The sequence below is a fragment of the Zootoca vivipara genome, chromosome 1, assembly GCF_965207765.1.
Source record: "Zootoca vivipara chromosome 1, rZooViv2.hap1.1, whole genome shotgun sequence".
NCBI classification, from domain to species: domain Eukaryota; kingdom Metazoa; phylum Chordata; class Lepidosauria; order Squamata; family Lacertidae; genus Zootoca; species Zootoca vivipara.
Genome location: NC_142582.1, coordinates 111,897,735 through 111,916,154, shown reverse-complemented (window position 1 = coordinate 111,916,154; position 18,420 = coordinate 111,897,735). Strand labels below are relative to the sequence as shown.

The window sequence follows — 18,420 nt, the reverse complement described above, 5'->3', positions numbered from 1 at the left end:
ATAGATGGGGAAGCTGGACAGGGATAAGGAAAGGGCTGACAGGTGTGGACCAGGCCTCTGTTATGTCCTATGGCAGGGACAGCCAATGTGGTGCCCTCTAAGATGTTGTTGGGATACAACTCCAATCATCTCTCATCATTTGCCAAGAGAGCTGGAGTCCAACAATAACCGGAAAACACCATGCTGACTATCCCTGCCCTATGGGGATCTCCCTCTGGGACATTCACTGGGTTGAGCAGACTGGACTGAGCCCCAGGTTTTAGAATGGGTGAGATGTTTTACCTGTAATAACATTTCCCAATTTGAACTTTCCACCACCAGTCCTTGAACTGAGCATGTTGCGTGGCATATGCTGCCAAATCTAAAGCCTTAAAAAAAAAAACCACTTGTGAGATTTAAAAACACACACAAGGATTAGAAACATGTAAAAAAGAAAAAAGATTAAAGCAAAGAATACAACATGAGAGAAAAATACTGGGTTTTGACTGTTTTTTAAATGCTCTATTAGGTGAAAACCAAAAAAGAAAGTAATAAAAAACCTTATCAGTTTTAAGGACTTGCAGAATTAATAGATGTGTTTCATAAATGCATTAAAAAAAACCTCTCAAAGCCAAAAAATATAATTAATAGCTAAGGTGCTGCAGCATGACCTTCCTCCTCTCAAGTATTATCTGTTTTTAATTGGATCAACACTTCAGGGCTTGCAGATTTAATACCAAAAATGTACAAGTTCCCCAAAACCATACTAGCCTGTTTATAAAGCTGGAGAATGAGGGAGTAGAGTTTAGAGAGCTGGAAAAGTGGTAGTAGGAGCCAGCTAATCATTAAATTCTTCACCATTGAACAGTATTTTGAAAAACTGGCTGACACACAGAGGGGAGCTTTGTCAAGCGTACATAGATCTGGCAATGTGCATTCTGTATGTGCAACAGCATTTCCCTAACACACTTTTGTATCATGCCCAGTTTTTCAACAATCAGCAGTTTCAAGGGGGAAATCTGGGGCTGGGGGCTCTATTAAGAAGGAAATTCTTTAAAAGATTTAAGAACCCTGGTTCTTCTCAGTCTTGGTTAAACTGACATAACTGTTGAAGAAACAGAACTTGGAATGTTTTAATTTAAATCAGTGGATGGGGTCACATAAACTCCTGCTATTCCTAAGCCATTTAGATGCATGGTAGTTCCACTCAAGAAAAACTGTCTTAATTCGGCAATGCACATCCATCAACTCATGTGCCCATCATTCTTTATTAGACTCTTTCCCCCTCCAGCAGTTTCCTGCAAATATACACGCAAGCTTTTTTTTCTTTCATTCATTCCTTCTAGCTGGAAAGACAGCTTGTAGCTTGGAGGGGGGAAATGCTGGAGGAAACAAAGCCTCAAACAAGCAGTACATTTCATATGTGTAAAGCACCTTGCCCAGAATGGGTTGTTATGGTGCATAGAACATACATGGACATATCAAAAATGAAAGCATTGTTTATCTCATCTAGAGGGAATTCTGTGAGGATTTATATGGCTAGTACAGGGTACATCAGATTACAGACGCTTCAGGTTACAGACTCCACTAACCCAGAAATAGTACCTCAGGTTAAGAACTTTACTTCAGGATGAGAAGAGAAATCGCGTGGCGGCGGCGCGGGAGGCCCCATTAGCTAAAGAACAGTTTCGGGTTAAGAATGGACCTTCAGAATGAATTAAGTTCTTAACCCGAGGTACCACTGTATACTTCTGCTCTGAAAACAATAATTTATCAAAGCATGGATGTAACTGGTGAAAAACCTGGTAAGCCACATGATGGGAGGTGCTGAAATAAGCAACAATCTTCATACCCACAGTACTGAGAGAGAAAAGCCACTCAAGAGTGAATGTATCTAGGCCCAGGAAGCTGGGTGACCTTGGGACCAATCATGCACTCTTAGCCAAAACTACCTCACAGGGTTGTTGTGGGGATTAAATGAGGATGAGAACTATGTATGCCACCTTGAGCTCCTTGGAAGAAAGGTGGGATATAAATGCAATAAATAAATATAAAACAAGTGGCCTTCTTGAGTTGTGAGTTTAGTTTCTCTTTTGCCTTTCCAGAAGTTGCAACTTTGCCCCACTTAAAACTATACCAGTTGAAGAAAATTCTAGTTCAGGCTTCCTCAACCTCAGCCCTCCAGATGATTTGAGACTACAATTCCCATCATCCCTGACCACTGGTCCTTCTAGCTAGGGATCATGGGAGTTGTAGGCCAAAAACATCTGGAGGGCCAAGGTTGGTTCTATCTTATACTCAGAAGTAACATTTCAATTGAAAAGAGCCCTAAGTTAGAAATAAATAAGACTTACATTCTTGACATCATTCTCATGGTGAAAAATGTATTCAAACAATGCCTGTAAGGAGAACAATTTGCAATATGCTGTCAAATGGAAGAAAAAGAACAAAAGCTACTTGCAATTAAACAAAGCAAGCACACAAGTTGTCCATTTAAAAGTCACAAACATCTTTTACACAGACTGTTTTATGCAATAAGGAATTTACATTGTGAAAGCCAGCACATGTCAGGAAAGGATTCTTAATTTTACATCTGAATCAGTGGAGTTTTTCATTATACTGGATGACACTGAAATATCCCTGAACACTTCTACACATGTACCTGGGGCACCAGGGGGACGGGACACCAACCACCTCCCAAATTGTGGATAATGCCCCCCTCCCTAGTACTCTTCCTAAATGCTCTCCAAAAATGAAGGCAAGGCCCCCTCTGACCATCCTGAAATATTGAGCACCATTTAAACGTGGAAGGCTTCTTTTCATCAGACTGCAGGAAATGTCAAAGATTGCCCTCTAACCCGGCTTCCTTCTAATACCAGCATCACCTCCAGAGGTTGCTCTCACATGATAAGGGGTGATTTCAAGACACATAGGATGTCTTGGTTTAGTCCTTCACTTCTCCTAGTGGTGACAGAAATGTGATAGGGACATGAGAAAGTGTGTCCCATGGCTCTCCTCTGGGAAAACCCTCTGGGATTGGGAAAGATCTGAACAGACTGTAGCAGCAAGCAAATGAGTGATGACTTCCAGCTCCTTTCTGACATTTCTCTCAATGCTGAGCGAGTCACCTAACCCTGCCCCGCCTCCAGCACTTTTCAAGTCCCAAAAGGTAAAATATGAGAAATAAAAATTTGCATGGTATCTTAGATGGGATTGAGATACATCTTGGTTGGCATCAGGATGGGGAGATAATGGACAAGTTTGCCTTTTGGTTGGCTTTTACGGTAGCTTCCTCGAAGATCAATTCTGTAGCATACATTTTAAAAAAACCTTTATTTTAATGAGCAGGAAGATAGCGCAAATGTACTACAGCTACCACCCTGAAATCAAAATGAAAAAACCCCATGCAACGAGAATTTTTAGATCAGCAGCATATATGTAAGTTTATGCTCTGAGCCAAAGATTTGCACTGCTTTCTCGTCTTGCATGTATGCTTAAAAACCCATTAGCTAAGGTTATCATCATCTTTTCAACTTAGCAAGTGGCCTACTTTCATCAAATTATGGCTTTTGTAGGAAATGCCTACATTAAACGGTTAGAATGGTGTTTTCTGGCTAATGCAAGAAATAAGAGTGTATAAATATTCTTAACCATATGAATTACCTCATTAGCTTTTACTCACATTCGGATTAGAAGTATGGGTTCTACATCTCTGAAAAATTCTTAACTATAACATCACTGTACTATGTTGTAATATATAACGTCATATATAATGAAAGCATTAATTTTGTTTTCAATGGGCTATTTGTGTAAATCAAGGATGGGGAAGCTGCAGCCCTCCAGATGTTGTTAGACAACAGCCCCCATCAGTTCCAGTCAGCACAGCCAATGGTCAGTGATCACTGGAGCTGTAGTCCCAACATCTGGAGAACCACAAGCTCCCCAACTCTGGTATAAATTCTTAAAAGTTCTTTTCAATACCAGACTCTTCCAACAGAAGAATAGAAAGTATTATTTTAACCCTTTATTGCCACTGTATGGCCAAGCAAACAAGGCTAACTTTAGCTACTTGGCCTTCTTCTGGCGTAATATTTAACTACAACCAAGCAACCTTTACAAGACTCTGGCACTACATGTTCCTTTCTACCACACCCATACTGGTTAAGCACTGGGGCCATTTAGACATTGTTTTGCCTTAAGGTAATGAGCACTGAACAACTTAAAGTGTGAAGAACTGCCACAGAGGGTGTCTGCAGCATATCATAGTTTACTGGCTTCAGACACAACACCAAGGTATGAGAGCCCCAGATATAGGGTGGTATATAAATTTAATTAATAATGATGATGATGATGGCTGCCACAAGCCATAAATAGAAACTTCTAATTTCAAGGATGAAAGAATGACAGCCTGCTCATTTTTGTAACACCAAACTATGGTTTGGTGATACATCTGAAATGCCTCATTAATATTGCTACTAGCATAAAACCTAGTTAAGTCCAACTAGAGTTTCTAGTCAACCAGGATTCAAAACTACCTCAGAACCCTGATTTAGTTACTAACATTACTGCTGATGCAACTGCTTCCCTTTGAAGGTAGTAATTTGTGCTCCCTTTGTGTCTCGAGAGGGCAGGCAACCCTCCAGTCTGCTTCTGACTGCTTAACCTTGTTAAATAATTGGCAATGTTATGTCTAAACCAGGGGTGGCCAACTCCCAAGAGACTGCAATCTCATCAGTTAAAAACTGACAGTGATCTACCCCCTTTTGGGGGGGTTCGGGTCAAAGTTGTTGAGTTTTTTCAGGGAGGAGGTAAAATGTTGAGCTTTTTAGGGGAGCCACAGTTGTTCAGCTTCTTTGCGGGGAGCCAATGATCTACCAGTGATCTACCGCAGATGTCCAGTGATCTACCAGTAGATCATGATCTACCTGTTGGACATGCCTGGTCTAAACAAAAACTAATGCAGAAACAGATACTTATTTAACCAAAATCAGCAGGAAATTAGTTGCTCCTCATACTTAAAACATTTGCTTATATATGACAAGGATTTTAAAAGATACAAGAATACTACGTTTAAGCAAACAACACACCTTTGCCAACTTTGGTTTCTGAGCATAATTATTTAAGTTGAGTTTAGACACGTTTATAAACGGGCCATCAGGATTTGTGAGCATAGAGGCCTGCAAGGGGAAAGATACCACAGAACCGCTTAATATGCATGTTTAAATACCAGTAATCACCAGCAAAAAATACCGTCTAGCAAACCAGTATCTGAAGAAACAATGCAAACTTACTACAGCACGCAACTGAATTTGGTTGCCAAATTCTCCCCCACCCTGCCATGGATCAAATTAACATGTGGGTGGGACATCATAATGTCCTCAGGCGACTGAACTCTGACACGTAAGTGCCAAAGGCAACCACCAGTTACAGCAACCTCCTGTGAAGACATACTTTTGAGTACATCTTCAAAAAGGGCTCTCTATAACTCACAATCAGCTGATTTTCAGTTATAGGGAGCACCTTTGAAGTCCACTGTTTGAACTTTTTCCTCCCTGTACAGAAAAGCAATTTATACTCAAAGCAATGGGAAACTTTGAAAACGAACTGCTCCCCTGAATTATTATTTTTAATGTTCATTTGTATTCAGAGCACTCCCTTGAATGCTGTGAATAAAAATGGCTTTCGGTAAGAGAAGGATGTTCCTTTAAAAATTGGCCTTTCTTTATTTAGCCTCCTTAGAAAGCAGCTTGTGTTTTTAGGGCTGCAAGAAGCATTTTGAATCCAAGCCACTTCCTCCATCTCCCCTCAGCTGCACCAGGGAGTGCAAGGGAACTCCCTAGGGTAGGCAATCCCAGCTGACTGTCAGGGTTTCAGCACAAGGCAATCTCTTCAACCACCAACAATCAGCTGATCAAATATGATGTTCAATCTATTATCCTCCTCTATATTTAAATAAAAAGCAGCTCTTATATAAAGCACATAACACTCCTACCCAACTTCTCTTACCCAAGGAAGATATGCAAATTAAATGTTCTATTTTCTATTGCATATGCTAATATTTTGAAAATACAGGTTTTGGATTACTATAGGAGAGATTGAAGAAAATGTAGCCATGTAAAACACCAAGGACTAGCAAGATGAAAGGGGTAAAAATCAACTTGTTTTCTTATTTTAATACACACATATGCACTTCAAATTTCCAAGGTCTCAGATACTGTGTGTGTTATACTTATTAACAGCATGCTCAGTTCTTTCTCATTCCTTACCGTTCCAAGCCTGACATATCGCCCTGAGGCGCTAGTCATGGGACGGGCAGTGTGAGCGGTCCTTGGAGTCCTTATGGCCTGTTCAATTGTACCTGGTCGTCCACCCTGTGTACTGGGTCGCACAAATCCTGTAAGGGGTCTTCCTGTCTGAGTCACCGGCCTGAAATGATCCACAGATTGAAAGACACCATGTGTCTGCCTTAGCAGACATGCCACTGGCTATATCTGCAAACAACTTCTGAAGATCGTGTTGCACTCTGTTACCGTTAGTTCTACCGTACACTTCATTGGGGTTTACATGAAAATTAGTTCCCAGTTAAAGGAATACTAACCATAACAATATATAACACCCTTCATACCATTTAACTACTTTGTTATTAAAGTGTTGTAGTGTACGATTTTAGGGGTGTGTGTGTCTGTGTGTACACACATATGTATATATGTATACACACAATTTAAACACCTCATGTGTGCTAGCTCTCCATGCTCTGAGCATCTTCCAAATCTCACTGCTTTTGCTCACATTCCAGAACAATTATATTTTCACAGGTTTGCTTACATACAGGAAGACCAGGGTGGGGAGTGGGATGGGGTGAAGGAATCATCTGATTCAATGCCCAGTCCGTGGTTATGAGTCAATGAGGGCAGGAAATGCATAAACAGCAATACAGAAGCAACAGAACAACTTAAAGTGTGAAGAACTGCCACAGAGGGTGTAGGAATGGATAAATCAAAAATTTAAGAAACACTACTCGCTGGACAGCATTTACTAGTGAAGGGAAACAGTGAACTATATGTAATCCCCAAACTGTGGCCCTCCAGATGTTTTGGCCTACAACATGATCCCAAGCTAACAGGACCCGTGGTCGGGGAAGATGGGAATTGTAATCCAAAACATCTGGAGGGCTGAGGTTTGGGGATGCCTGGCATAGACACTGGACTAATTAAATTTATCAATGAACTGAATACCTCACAGCTTGGCTAGGACCTCCACCCTGACCAGTTCCAGGGATTTTCAGTGAAGTACCAGGTCCTACAAACAAAAAGAAGTATCATTATTTAATGTAACCAATAGATCAATCTCACCTAATTCTCTTCCCATCTTCTTTTAACCCTTCTAACTACTCAATAACATGAGGCAGAAAGTTTTCCTGCAGAGCAATCCAAAACTCAGCAGAGCATAACAGAGCACTGCAGCCACTACCACAGTCAGTGAGGTTATATTCATTAGAAAACAACAACGACAATAGCAACTACATCATATAATTGCATTAACTGAAAGTGTTCAGTTGTGCCACAGTACAGTCTGTGGGAACAATACACTATTTAAGGGAATTGTTAAGTAATTTTGAAATGCTGGGAAGGGAATCATTGTGTGGCCGAGACATTTTGAAGGAACTATAGATATAGCTTACGTGCAACTTGAGCAATAGCGTTTTCATCAAGCATCATCTCAGCGATGCCTTCCTGATCCACATCAATTTCATCCACGTAAACCATTTCTGTTAATGCTCGTATTTTTAAGCACCAAGCAGCCTAGATGATAAAGAGAGGAACCAAGGTTCAATAAGCCGGAACATCTACAAAAAGACAATGCAATATCAAATTATACAGATAATACAGATGATGGAAGCAACTCAGGAATAGATCTGTCGGCAGATGTGAGCAAAGGAAGAACAGCAATATAAAAGGTGGAGACTGTGGCATAGTGGACATTAGCTGGATTCTAGCCTGAGACACAAGAGTGAGGGGGGGGGGGAACAGTGGATGGGGGAAGGCTGTAGTTCCCCTATGTTGTTAGGGTCCTATACACTGAAGTTCTAGCTGAGATCTCCTTTCCCCATTACCAAAAAGGAACAAATCTGTCAGAGCACTATCAGAACATAGACAAAGGGATTTTTAAAAACAGGATTTATGATATGGAAATGTATTTTACTATAATAACATCACAAGTCTTACAGTGTACAGTACGATCCAAAGTGCCCTCTAATGTCTGATATTTCTCAGAATTTGCTTTTAAAATACCAGAGGTGCTGTTGTTATGTGTATGGCATTTTCCTACAACTTTTCCTTTTAAAGGGCCCTCAGGCCACTTCCTGCTTTTTGAATTTGGGCATATTTTGAGAAGGGGGGGGGACTGTGCCTAAGTATTTTGAGGAGGAAACTCAGTGAAGGTACAGATCTAGAGCATGCATCTTCTGAATCATAAGCATACTGCTTTAAATGCAATTAATCCTCAGCCTTGCGGGGAGCACTTTTTGGAAAAAATACCCAAACCAAATATAAGTAATCACAGATCTGATATTCTGCTGCGTGTGTAATTGGCTCTGCTTTAGTTGTGTAGCGACACAAATTATTTGTGCTTAATAACCTGAAGGAAGGTATTCCGTGCAGACCAGTCAGTTTATCAAACAAGAACCAAAAGTAGCAGCTTCTTACTAACAGGGCCGTCTTAAGCATGCCCGGCGCCCTGGCTCCGTGGTGCGACGGATCCCTCCGGCACCCCGCCCCGTTTCCCAGCGGGCGGGCAGGCGGGTGCAGCTGCACTGTGCCACCCAGCCTGTTGTAGGGCCGGCCCTGGGCCAGCACCCCCTGTTGCGACGCCCCTGCGCGCGGCGGAGGCAGCCCCAGGCCGTGTGGCGGAGGCAGCCCCAGGCCCGTGTGCCTCCAGAGAGCGGCCTGAAGCCGCTGAACAGCGGAGGCGCGCCTGGGACAGCCTCAGCCGCACCCCGCACCACTGGGGGCGGGCCTAGAGCCGGCCCTGCTTAATAATGGCCGAAAAACTCTTAACTCTCTTTTTTTGGGGAGGGCAAGGAAGTGAGATGTGTACCATGTCTACATATTCTCCAAGTCACTTAATGAAAACCTAATGAGCTAACTAAAGTCAATGAAAAGAGCTAAAATGGTAAAGTGGAACTGCCAATACAGACCACCATCTGTTTCTCAGGCAAAGATTTGCAATCAAAGTAAATATCAGGCTTTTTATTCACCACAGACATATGCTAAAAGCGATGCAAAGCAAGCATTTCAAGTATCAACGGAAACCTTCCAGATCACAGAAAACCCATGGTTTTTCAAAGCCAAAGAGGTTTCCTAGCGGCCGCCTGCCCATAGTTTAATACAGGGATAGCTTCAAGAAACCTCCAGTTCTCTTACACAGCCTACCCCACCCCCTGAAAAAAAAAGTTTCATATATTAATCTCCAGGGCACAGGCATCCATGAACAAGATGTAAAGAAAGCAGTGTACTTTAAGGCAGTTTAGCAGCTGGAAGTAAAGAGAAAGTTATATAATCAGCTCAGCCATACTTTAAAAAACCTACATGCTGCAATAATCACAGCAAAATGTCTGGAAGATCCCATGTTAGAGATCATTAGGAAAACAAGTTGAAAATAAAACTGCCAATATTGTTATGCAAACTGATAACATTCTGGTTGCTGCACCTCAAAGAGAGTATTGTAGAGTTGGCAAAATTTAGGGGGAGAAATGCTATAGAGGCAGGAACAAGATAGAGATGTATGGATTTATGCACAGTATGGAGGAAGAGGTGAGAGGTTTTTCTATCTCTCTCATAATACTAGATTAGATGAATGCTAGGTTAAGTCCCTTGAATGCTTATGGATTTCTCCTAACAATTGGCAACTGAGGAGAAGGAACAAGTAGTCAAGAGAACTTTCCATATATCTGATGCCCTATTGAAGCTATGGAGAACTATGCTACCAAATCTTTTTAGCAACTAATTAAATCAAGGAGAAATTTAGGTTTTTGGTTTGAATGACATTTTTTGTTGTTGAGAAAAATGGACATAATTGTGTGCCTCTTTAACAATTTATATCTTGCCTCCTGCAAAATATCTGAGGCGACTCGTGACATGAATATATCTACTCTGTCTTTTCCCATAGCAAACAAATTGAGTTGATCATTTTAGCCGCTCTGAATATGAAAACATTTGAACTCCCAGGACACTCTGCCACCTACCTTAATGTGGCTATTCTTGAATGAAGGAATTTCAAAGGGAACGACAACAGGAAAATGCTAAATAACAATTTATCTTATAGATTCAACTCTTATCACCTGTGGCTTAAATTGGGATAATGGGTTTTGTATCATCTTCTATGAGATATTAGCATATCAATGTCAGAATGTTTGTGTTTTCAACAATAGTGTTCCACCATTAAGCTTTTGTCACTGTCTGTACTTTATTTCATTTCCCTCAGACCATATTGTTTACAATCCCCTCTCCCAGGTGCACACATACCAGCAAGCCAGGATAACATTTATGCATCTGATGATTGTTGCTGTTTAGTCATTTAGTCGTGTCCGACTCTTCGTGACCCCATGGACCATAGCACGCCAGGCTTCCACTGCCTCCCGCAGTTTGTTCACACTCATGTTGGTGGCTTCGAGAACACTATCCAACCATTTCATCCTCTGTTGTCCCCTTCTCCTAGTGCCCTCAATCTTTCCCAACATCAGGGTCTTTTCCAGGGAGTCAAAGTATTGGAGCCTCAGCTTCACGATCTGTCCTTCCAGTGAGCACTCAGGGTTGATTTCCTTCAGAATGGATAGGTTTGATCTTCTTGCAGTCCATGGGACTCTCAAGAGTCTCCTCCAGCATCATAATGCAAAAGCATCAATTCTTCGGCGATCAGCCTTCTTTATGGTCCAGCTCTCACTTCCATACATCTCTACTGGGAAAACCATAGCTTTAACTAAACGGACCTTTGTAGGCAAGGTGATGTCTCTGCTTTTTAAGATGCTGTCTAGGTTTGTCATCACTTTTCTCCCAAGAAGCAGGCGTCTTTTAATTTCGTGACTGCTGTCACCATTTGCAGTGATCAAGGAGCCCAAGAAAGTAAAATCTCTCACTGCCTCCATTTCTTCCCCTTCTATTTGCCAGGAGGTGATGGGACCAGTGGCCATGATCTTGGTTTTTTTGATGTTGAGCTTCAGACCACATTTTGCGCTCTCCTCTTTCACCCTCATTAAAAGGTTCTTTAATTCCTCCTCACTTTCTGCCATCAAGGTTGTGTCATCTGCATATCTGAGGTTGTTGATATTTCTTCCGGCAATCTTAATTCCGGCTTGGGATTCATCTAGTCCAGCCTTTCGCATGATGAATTCTGCATATAAGTTAAATAAGCAGGGAGACAATATACAACCTTGTCGTACTCCTTTCCCAATTTTGAACCAATCAGTTGTTCCATATCCAGTTCTAACTGTAGCTTCTTGTCCCACATAGAGATTTCTCAGGAGACAGATGAGGTGATCAGGCACTCCCATTTCTTTAAGAACTTGCCATAGTTTGCTGTGGTCGACACAGTCAAAGGCTTTTGCATAGTCAATGAAGTAGAAGTAGACGTTTTTCTGGAACTCTGTAGCTTTCTCCATAATCCAGCACGTTTGCTATTTGGTCTCTGGTTCCTCTGCCCCTTCGAAATCCAGCTTGCACTTCTGGGAGTTCTCGGTCCACATACTGCCTAAGCCTGCCTTGTAGAATTTTAAGCATAACCTTGCTAGCGTGTGAAATGAGTGCAATTGTGCGGTAGTTGGAGCATTCTTTGGCACTGCCCTTCTTTGGAATTGGGATGTAGATAAAAGGGATATCCTTATTAGCATTAGCTACTAGTTATTATATATATATAAATATGCATTATACTAGTTATATGGGATGCGGGTGGTGCTGTGGTCTAAACCACTGAGACTAGAGCTTGCCGATCAGAAGGTCAGCAGTTCGAATCCCCACGATGGGGTGAGTTCCCGTTGTTTGGTCCCAGTTCCTGCCCACCTAGCAGTTCGAAAACACGTCAAAGTGCAAGTAGATAAATAGGTACCACTCCAGCAGGAAGGTAAATGGCATTTCCGTGTGCTGCTCTGGTTCACAAGAAGCGGCTTAGTCATGCTGGCCACATGACCCGGAAGCTGTCTGCAGACAAACGCCGGCTCCCTCGGCCTATAGAGCGAGATGAGCGCCGCAACCCAAGTCGTCCGCGACTGGACCTAACAGTCAGGGGTACCTTTACCTTTACAAGTTATTATACTACAGATTATCCTCCACCATTATATAATAATTATACATATATAATAATTATATATAATTATTATACAGTTCAACAACACTTGACAATTGCTTTTCTCTTGTCAACCAATACTATAAACCGGTGTTAGTTCCTTGCCTTCAAATTGACATATGGTAAACAAAGAACAATACAGTCGTACCTCGGGTTACGACCACCTCGGTTTGCGAACAGTTCGGGTTACGAACTGCGCAAACCCGGAAGTGTTTTTGCCGCGCGCGCGTGCACAGAAGCGGCGCGCGCGCGATTGCGCAATCTGCGCATGCGCAAAGCGCGAAAATCGTGCTTTGCGCATGCGCAAAATGGCGGCGCCCATTGCGTTCGGTTTGCGAACTATTCGGGTTACGAACTGCGTTCCGGAACGGATCGCGTTCGTAACCCGAGGTATTACTGTAATCAGATTAGGCAACTAATCAGGATGATCAGCCACGACAGCAGCACAGAATCATGTTCCTCCTATAAAACAAAGAAACCCAATATACATTTTTTTTCCTATGGTTGATAATGAAAAGTTATTTCCAACAGCAGAACCTGACAGACAGCAATCCTGTATCTACTTGTCTGGGAGGAAGCCCCACTAAAATCAAGGAGACTTACTTTTCAGTAGACAAGCACAAGACTGCAGTTACAATAGTTCATCTCTCAAATGCTTGTTTAAAGTAATGTACATTTACCTGAAGTTTCAATGACAACATAATCCTAGGCATGTCTACTCGTAAGTAAGTCCCATTACGTTCAATGGAGCACTCTCTGTTACGTGTGTATGCCCTGGATCACATGTGTTGCACTCCCTATTAAGTGTAGGATTGCAGCTCTAATTTTTAATCACTGATACCGATTGTTCTGGCAGCAAGTTAATGCTGCTGCTGTTTTAAACAGTACATTTTGTAGATTAGACCCATGGATACAAACTACTACATGAAAAATTCTCCTCCCCCCTCCCCCCCGTTTGTCTAGTGTCTGTCAAATAATCACTTAACAATCAGATCTTGCGACCTACAGTACAATGGATTGCACTTAAAATGGGGCATATGGCCTGCGACACCAGCATGATGTCACAAGGGTTATGTTTTGTGCCATCCGATTTTGAACTCAGCAGTTTTAAATAAAAGGCTGTTTACAAAAGGTCAAGTTATGTAGTATCAATACAATAAATAAGGTTTAGTGGGGGGGTTTTTTAAGAGAAGATGACATCAAGATGCCCAAGTGCTTGATATATTAATTGATTAGACCTTGTTGAACTTCAAGTGCACGACTAAGACTATCCTGTTCTAGTAGGAATTTTAAGGTAGTGTTTAAGCTTCAAAAATTCATTGCTCCATTTGCTGTGAATTGTTTCTATGTACACCACATAGAAATGTGACTAATTAAGCGCTATATAAATGTCTTAAATAAATATTTATTTGCTGTATTCCTTTCAGTGCCCTGCTGAAGACATTATTAAGACAAGCCTTCCCAGATGTTTCGAAAGTCTGTAGTGTTAATTTGTTTTAGTCTATTTTACTGCGGTTTTAACCTGTTTTAAATCATAGTTGTGTTTTATTTTAGTGATTATTTTATTGTTCTATCATTTTGCAAACCGCTTTGAGGTTTTTCTACAATTAAATAGTATATATATATTATGAAATATAAAATAAAATTCTTATGAACAAAACTATGTCAATAAAGAGAAATCTTGTCCCCATGTCCCCCTCTATCTTCAATGAAGCATACAGGTGAAACTTGGAAAATTAGAATATCGTCAAAAAGTGTACTTATTTCAGTAACGCAACTTAAAAGGTGAAAACCATATATGAGATAGATGCATGACATGCAAAGCAAGATATGTCAAGCCTTTATTTGTTGTAATTGTAATTATTTTTCGTTAGGCAGGTCAATTATAAATGGAATGTAATTAATGAAATGTAATAACGATGTTTATTTTTGTTTATTTTTAATTATTGTAAATATTTGTTTTATTACTGTGGAATTTCCAAAAGGAAGCATTTGTAAAAATTAAAATTAAAAATAATAAGTTGCATTACTGAAATAAGTGCACTTTTCGACAATATTCTAATTTTCCGAGTTTCACCTGTATATGCTATATTTTTAAATGCCAATATATAGCATTAAATCTTTATCCTGGGCATCGTGCTTATTGTATTACAAATCTTGCAACGAGTCTGCAGATCTGATTCTACATGCATCATGTCATATTATATGGCTGAGAGAATGCTGGGAGCATATTACAGCAGTGTCCCAGATTCTACACTGCGTTACAATTGTACTTTGATCTCTCAAGAACACAACAACTTTCACCCAGAATACACAAGAAACCACTTCTATCCTGTTCCAATATAATTTACGAGTTGTGTATACCTTCTTGAGGTTACAGTCAGCTGATCAAATGGAGAAAACTAGAATGCTGAGCTTTTCTAAGTAATTTGTACCAAATCTTTGGAGCTGTCTCTTCCTAAAGATCACAATGGAAAGCATGCTTCAAGTGAGATAGTATTTAAGTTAAGCAAATAGGCAACTGAGGCTTTTAGCATGTGGTCTTTTAGTTGCTTTAACCAAATTTTAACAGGTTTAAAATCTCTGTTTTAAATCTACCATTACCTGCCCTAAGACTTTGGGATAGAATTAATTTACTGTATGTCCCAGTTCAGAGCATCCTACAGCTCTGGTAGGACTGGAAACTATGGTTTATTTGTACAGTACTTCACGTTGGCAAAATACAGAAGCAGAAAGCATCTAATCTCCTCCTGTGATGTGAAGGTTGGAAAACACAAGGCCTAAGTTTAGTGTGGCTTTTTCATGAATCTCCAAACTATGGGCTGAATCCAGACTTCCCATGAGTGTAGTTTCACTCATACGACATTCCCACTGAAGGCCATTTTCATCCATTCCTCCATGTAAAACTGCTCCAAATGATTTGGGAACCATCTAGAACAGCTGGGAGGTGGCACTGGGGTCTGACAGGGTAATGAGAAATCAGTTAAAATTGCCTCCCCTTTTCCACACAATTAACGTAAAAGTTTATGCTGGATCAGAGTTCCTTCCAGGAACAGTAGGAGTCCTTTGCTTCATGGAAGGGCATATCTGGATCTAAACCTATAGTTAGAAGGATTTTCCGAATTAAACCATTGTGTTTGTGTCATATAAAACCAGTTCCTGGGTTCACTGCTGTCACACATAGACATGATGCAGTCTGGCTTGGTCCTCAAGAGTTGTCCCCATCAATTTCCTTGGAACAAAAACAATCAATCTTCAACTTGGGACACTGTTAAATGGGCAAGACTTGACCTCTCCTGCACATGCTGTGTGACCTTCACTGATAGGTGTGCGGGGAAGGATTACAATACAAAAGCCCTTCCTTAGCTGTCACAATGTCAGACATTTAGGCAATGTATTCAAAATAAATTAAAATACCCTCACTCCTCTATCTGACTACAGGTAGGTAGCCGTGTTGGTCTGACGTAGTTGAAACAAAAAATAAAATAAAAAATATTTTTGTTTCCTCTATTTGAATCCTTCCCAATTTGTTGATACCTTTCTTCAACTGTGAGCACACAATAAACCACAACACAACAAATTATATTAGAAATGAAAAGAGTGGCGCTGCTACCGTACTTGCTAAATTTTGGAAGCAATGCTCATGATAATATAACCTCAAGTGGTACTGTTGTTGTTCTCTCTTACATTCCAGATGTACCTTGTTGGCACATGTTCCAACAATAATTCTCTCTTCAAGTCTTCAAGTGCTATTGCCTAGCTAGACATCTCCCATGGTGTATGTAGTCTTTGTTTGTTGTTCTAATGGCAAACATTTTGCATTTCTCTTTTGAATTCTCTCAAACTAATCTTCCAATTTAACCATGTTTAATCAAAGATGAGCCCTATTAAATTCAATGTGACTTTCTCTCATCAGTGGGGTTAGGAATGCATTTTAAATTATCATCTGATACTTGCCGATTTTTCCAGTTTACAATGCTAGCAAATCTAATAAGTGAACAGTCTCCTTCACCCAAATAATTACTGAACTTATTCCCTCCAAAACCAGATCAAGAATAGAGCCCTTCTGAATGCTACTAAATATTTCTTTTTGATGTAACATCATACCATAAATTATTTAATCTTGCATTGGTTTCTTAGAAAGTTCTCTGCTCATCTTACAATAGCACCTTCTAAAGCATAATTCTCAAACATAGTTGGGAAGAAAGTATGCAGAACTATGTCAAAAGCTATCCTGTACCAAAAGTAATTATCAAAGGATACTAGGGTGCAGTTTGTTCTATAATAATAATAATAAAATCTTACAAATTACTTATTATAAAGATTATAAAGAGAACCAGTTTGTCTCAGGTTTTTGTGGTCTTTTCCATTCTCCAGTATTTCAAAGTTTGCTTTGTCAAAGAGATTCAGTCTACTTACTTAAAAGATGGATGGGAAGAGGTTGACACAGTTGTTGCTAAACAACTTGTAAATACTATAATTATGATAACTAATAGGAAATGAGCTTGTATGAAAAGAAAGAAGCTTCCATTTCCATGCCCTCTTCTTCTTTTACTCTACTTCAAAACTAACCACTTTTGTTATAAAGCTACAAAAAAAACCACCTGTGGCACCTTAAAGATCAACAAATTTATTATGGCACAAACTTCTGTGGATTTCAACTGTTCATTATCCAGAGCTGCAGGTACATGCACAAAATGCATGAGTGGGTGGGTGGGTGTTTGTGTGTAAAAAAAGGAGGTCAGAGGGAAATGAAATGCATAAAAGTACAGAGGGGATAATCATACACTTAAAAAAAAGTTTTGTGAATTGCTGTTGTTAACTGACAAGACATCCCAGCATTAGTCAGGCAACTAAGCCATAAAATGTGTTTAAAATCCTTTCTCTAAGTTTCAGCCTACAAGTGGTAGCACTGGAACCACATCATTCATGACACCATGGAGCAAAGAGAGCTCTTTATACCTGTTGCCTGGAGTCTTCTTGTCAAGGTGTGCATATTGCTGACGCGAGCACACAGGTACACAAACAAACAAACAAGAGCAAGAAGTGCAACAGGCAGTCTTCCACTGCTATGCAAAATGCCGGCCTCTGTGCACTGTAAGGGAGGAGACCTCCAAATGCACAAAGAGCCATTTTATCTTTTAAATCTCCCTGCCCATGGACCCATTTAACGTCCTTTCCCCGGGGGGCCCAGCACCTCACACGCCCACATCCCGGATCTACCGAATTGACCTGGTCGCTGGGCTCCTTTTCCAGCAGCTTGGAGCAGAGATCCGAGCACAGCTGGAACTTCCTCCGCCTGAAGTAACTCAAGGCGTGCAGCAGAGGGTCCATTTCCAGCCCCATAGCGGGCAAGAGGCGCGGCGAGTCGACGACGAGAGCAGCGCGCCTCCTTCGGCGTCCCCGCGCTCCCTTCTGCCTAGGCCCCGCGCCCCAACTTAGCTTTGCCCAGCAACGGTACAGCCAGGGTCCTCGCCGGCGCGTAGTCGGCTAAGCAACTGCCTGCGCAGGAAAAACAACAACTGAGTGGGAGCCTGAGCTCTCCTCCTCGCCGCTCAGCCCTTGCGTGAGAAGCAGAGAGAGAGAGAGTTCGGCCTAAAAGACTCTTAGGAGTCGCGTCCCATTTCTCTTCTTCTGTGCTCTATTTTGTTTTGTTTTGTTCGCCCTCCCCTTTGCAGGGAATTAAGGCTGCCGGTTGCTGGCAGGATTCTTTCCTCTGGTGCTACTATATCATGAGAAATGAAAGGGCAAGCTTTTCGCAGCAGGAACGTTTCGCCCGTTTTTGTTTGTTTGTGTGTTTGTTTTGACTGCAATGAAGCTGCTTAAAAGCTCAAGAGCTCTGTCCGGGGAGCGAGAGGGCAATCCTGTATTTAGCCGTGATTGAAGAAGAAGGGACGTCCTTTTCACTTCTCAATTCTGGTGTGGTGGTTCGCCAGAGTCCAGCAGTGAGAAACTTGTGGCCCTCCAGATGTTCGCAGCATCGTGAAATTGTAGAGTTAGAAGCATAAGAGCCAACTCCTAGGGGCCAACCCCCTTCCCCCAAAGTCCTACTGGTTTCTCTGTCTTGTGATTCCTGATGACAGATTTATGTCTATTTGGTGTAGG

General features: G+C 41.2%; 1 protein-coding gene across 1 annotated transcript in view; it reads right to left on the bottom strand.

Annotated features, from left to right (window-relative positions):
- The window catches only part of TTC8 (tetratricopeptide repeat domain 8), a 34,081-nt gene extending 16,149 nt beyond the window's left edge, over positions 1-17,932 (bottom strand). Inside the window, exons 1-7 of the mRNA XM_035107491.3 lie at positions 17,548-17,932; positions 7,661-7,781; positions 7,215-7,278; positions 6,246-6,405; positions 5,067-5,156; positions 2,334-2,378; positions 283-368 (exon numbers count right to left, since the gene is read on the bottom strand). Of these exons, the coding sequence (XP_034963382.3) occupies positions 283-368; positions 2,334-2,378; positions 5,067-5,156; positions 6,246-6,405; positions 7,215-7,278; positions 7,661-7,781; positions 17,548-17,661 (680 nt within the window). The 5' untranslated portion in view covers positions 17,662-17,932. The remainder of the gene's footprint in view (positions 1-282; positions 369-2,333; positions 2,379-5,066; positions 5,157-6,245; positions 6,406-7,214; positions 7,279-7,660; positions 7,782-17,547) is intronic.
- Between the last annotated feature and the right edge of the window lie 488 nt (positions 17,933-18,420).